This window comes from Patella vulgata, chromosome 2 (genome assembly GCF_932274485.2).
Source record: "Patella vulgata chromosome 2, xgPatVulg1.2, whole genome shotgun sequence".
Classification (NCBI taxonomy): domain Eukaryota; kingdom Metazoa; phylum Mollusca; class Gastropoda; family Patellidae; genus Patella; species Patella vulgata.
The window spans coordinates 4,108,028-4,112,315 of record NC_065880.2 but is presented as its reverse complement, the minus strand read 5'-3'; the positions used below and the strand labels follow the sequence as shown (position 1 = coordinate 4,112,315).

The window sequence follows — 4,288 nt, the reverse complement described above, 5'->3', positions numbered from 1 at the left end:
GTAAATTCTAGCCAGCATTATGTATCTATAAGAGACATTTATTCATTCTGGCGGTTTACAAAAATTGTATTCAAAAATTCAAATCATAAGAGCATACTCGTGACTAATACACAGTATCATATTGATTATAAAAGTACAATGTATATATTGGTTACACTATATATGTCACAAAACATCAATCATTACATAATAATAATTATTTACTAGTTATATAAATCATTTGAAGAGGTATGAGTTATCCGTTCTTTAATATAACAGTTATATAATTATCATGGTTAGAAAGGTACGGACAATTAAGGTATTAAACAAAATGATGACTAGAGAACATAACACTATAGACTTCTATGATAAGATATATAATACATGTTTAATATATATAGAAATGGCGTGGTTCTCCCTTGTCAGTGATGCAGGACGGAGGGGCTGACAAGGAAAGCTGTCTAGTCGTTCGAATGGGACGAAAAACCGAGGTCCCGTGTACACATTGGCGTGCACGTAAAAGATCCCTTGGCAGTTGGAATTCGATATAAGAGTAGGCCGTAGTGCCGCTGTCCGGGCAAAATTTCCCTGTATGGCGTATGCCCGTCTTCATTAGCCCAGGTTAGGAGCAGAACAGTAGGACGTTAAACTCCATTTCATTTCATTTAATTTATATAGAAATGAAAACGTCCTACGCTAACAAAAATTGAAATATGATAGTATCAGTTAATGGCTCTTGACTGCTTCAGATACATGTCATGTAGAGCCGCCAATAACAGATTCACAGAGCAACAGAAAGATGTCCCAGGTGTCTTACAATCTGTAATAAATACTTGTCATGTTTAACTCAGTGGTGTATCGTACGCCATAAGAGTTACACGTTGTGTCTTACGGTCAGGGATAGATACATGACATATATAACTGGTGGTAGCAGATACACGTAGTATATTGTACGCCATAATAAGAGTTACACGTTGGATCGTACGGTCGTAGTAGATACATGACATGTATAACTGTAGATAGGTAACAGCTATTGTGTTCAATAAAACACAATGAAATGAACTGAAATGGGGTTTTCTGCTCTTTTCAAGCTAATAATAATGATGAGCATGCGTCATATAGTTTGTCATCCGATATGAACGACCAGACGCGGCCCCCTCCCCATCCTACAAGGGATGCTCATCTACTTTCGGTTTCTATTTCAATTCAGTAAAACATATAAGGGGATAAGTCTTCAATCATTGGTTACAATTTATTACGTTATTCATGAATTTTAAATATTACACCTAAAAAGATCAAAACATTTCGGTGTTACGCATTCAACAAAACACGTAGACACAAATGCAGTTTTCAAATGTGTATATAAACATCCACTCGTGCCTGTCGACATCAGATAGTATTGTGAAATCTCGCGTGTGTCTGTTTGGGTTTGTTTGGGGTTTTTTTTTGGGGGGGGGGGATGTTGCGGGTGAGCCGAGTTGGGGGGGGGGGGGGGTACGATGTTTATTCAGTTTATGTCATTTTTGCGTTTTTTTGTAAAAAAATAAAAATAAAATCCATTACAATGACCCTGCGTCAGGAACAGGGTCTGTCCTAATTGTGTTTGTAAGACGTTTAACTTATTACACTGAGGAGGTATTGTCCTCAGCCTTCTTCTCATTAATGTCACCTAAAGTGGTTTCATAATTAACAGTGGTATCTGATCCGTGTTTTGGTTCACCGCTGTTCAGGAAAAATGATCCGTTCAAATTCACCATGGCTACATAGCCGTGCTCATGTTCACCACTGTTCAGGGTATCTGACCCTGTCCTATTCGCCATGTCTATATAATCGTATTCTGAATCACGGCTGTTCAGGGTATCTGATCCGTTCATATTCACCATGTTTATATAGCCATGTCCCGGTTCACCGCCATTCACAGTATCAGACCAGTTCCTATTCATCATGGTCATATAACCGTCTTCTGCTTCACTGCTGTTGATGGTAACAGATCTGCTCCGGTTCCCCGTGTTTATATAGCTATGTTCTGATTCGCCGCTGTTCATGGTATCTGACCTGTCCTTATTCACGTTTATGTAGCCATGATCCGGTTCACCGCAGTTCACGGTATCTAGTCCGGTCTGGTTCACCATGACTATATAGCCGTGTTCTAATTCGCCGCGGTTCACGATATCTAGTTCGTTCCGGTTCACCATGGCCTTACAGTCGTGTTCTGATTTGTCACTGTTCACAGTATATAGTCCGGCCTGGTTTATTATGACTGTATAGCCGTTTTCTGATTCGCCACTGTTCACGGAATCTGGTCTGTTTATATAGCCGTGTTCCGGTTCACTGCTGTTCACGGTATCTAGTCCGTTCCGGTTCGCCATGTCTATATAGCCGGAGTTTGATTCATCGTTATTCACCAGACCTGTATAATCGTGTTCTGGTCCACCGTTGTTCACCAAACCTGTATACGGCGTAATTGTGTCCACTGTATTTACAACACGTGCACTTTGTCGATCACCTAGCGAAAACTGTGTTCGTTCCATCTTCCTGAAGAACAAAATACATTATTCATTTGATAGATCAGTTTTAAATTTAGCATCATCAGTACTAAATAACCCATTAATCCTCTCCTTCTTTATGGCGGACCTGATCTCAACAGTCAAAGACCACCAACATCGATACACACCATCTGATACAATACACATCATCTGTTACAATACACACCACCTTGTACAATACACACCACTGATGCACGCCACCACCTTGTACAATACACACCACTGATGCACGCCACCACCTTGTACAATACATACCACTGATGCACGCCACCACCTGATACAATACACACCACCTGATGCACGCCACCACCAGATACAATACACACCACTAATGCAATGCACACCATTTGATACAATATACATCACCTAATAAAATACACACCAACTGATACACCACCACCTGATACAATATACACCACCACCTGATACATAGACAACACTTGATACAACAATCCTCTGATATACACACCATGAATGAACCATGTTAGATGTAAAGCTACAAAATATCATACCATCTGCAATAATACCACCATTATTATTATTTTATCAGCACATGTACAGTCAGTCCATTAGACAGCTATAGATAGACAGCATTAATAAATAAAGATACACACAACCAATATAGATACACACCACCAGTATAGATAAAAACCACCAATATTAATTAAAAAAACCCACCAATATAAATGCATACCACCAATATAGATACACGCCACCAATATAGATACACACCACCAATATAGATACACACCACCAATATAGATACACATCATCAATATAGGTACACACCACCAATATAGATACACACCACCAATATAGATAAACACCACCAATATAGATACATACCATAAACACACGCCACCAAAATAAACACACGCCACCAATATAGGTACACACCACCAATAGAGATACATACCACCAATATAGATACGCACCACCAATATAGATACACACTACCAATATAGATACATACCACCAATATAAATACATACCACCAAAATAAACACACGCCACCAATATAGGTACACACCACCAATAGAGATACATACCACCAATATAGATACGCACCACCAATATAGATACACACTACCAATATAGATACATACCACCAATATATATACATACCACCAAAATAAACACACGCCACCAATATAGGTACACACCACCAATAGAGATACATACCACCAATATAGATACACACCGCCAATATAGATACATACCACCAATATAGATACACACCACCAATATAAATACATACCACCAAAATAAACACACGCCACCAATATAGGTACACACCACCAATAGAGATACATACCACCAATTTAGATAAACACCACCAATATAAATACACACCACCTAATACAATACACACCATATGATACAATACATATCGATACACACCTTCGGATGCAATACACACCAACAATAGACCATGTTATGATTAGAAGTAAAGATACCACTATTATGCCAACTGTTAATCCTGTGTTACCACAATCATTGTTATTATCTTTATCTTTAGAAGTCTCTTCATTTGGCGACTTCTTGCTGTTTGTATCAGTACCTGCAATGATTGATATATCAGGTCATAGAATTAAAATATGCAATCCAGTATCTGAACGACGTCACTCAGGCACTTACATATTCTGATTCCTTGATCAGATAAAGTTGAAAGCATAAGCCATTGAACAAAGGAGAGAGAGAAAGAGAGAGAGAGAGAGAGAGAGAGAGAGAGATATTGCGTCGATAGATAGATATTGTACCAT

The 4,288-nt window shown here is 38.6% G+C and overlaps 1 protein-coding gene across 1 annotated transcript; it reads right to left on the bottom strand.

The window, feature by feature from the left end:
* Nucleotides 1-1,493: 1,493 nt before the first annotated feature.
* LOC130010947 (uncharacterized) lies at nt 1,494-4,045 on the bottom strand. The gene is made up of 2 exons (XM_056099221.1): nt 3,927-4,045; nt 1,494-2,514 (listed from the first exon to the last, which is right to left on the bottom strand). The coding sequence occupies exon 2, from the start codon at nt 2,508-2,510 to the stop codon at nt 1,602-1,604; it is 909 nt and encodes a 302-aa protein (XP_055955196.1). The 5' UTR covers nt 2,511-2,514; nt 3,927-4,045; the 3' UTR covers nt 1,494-1,601.
* Between the last annotated feature and the right edge of the window lie 243 nt (nt 4,046-4,288).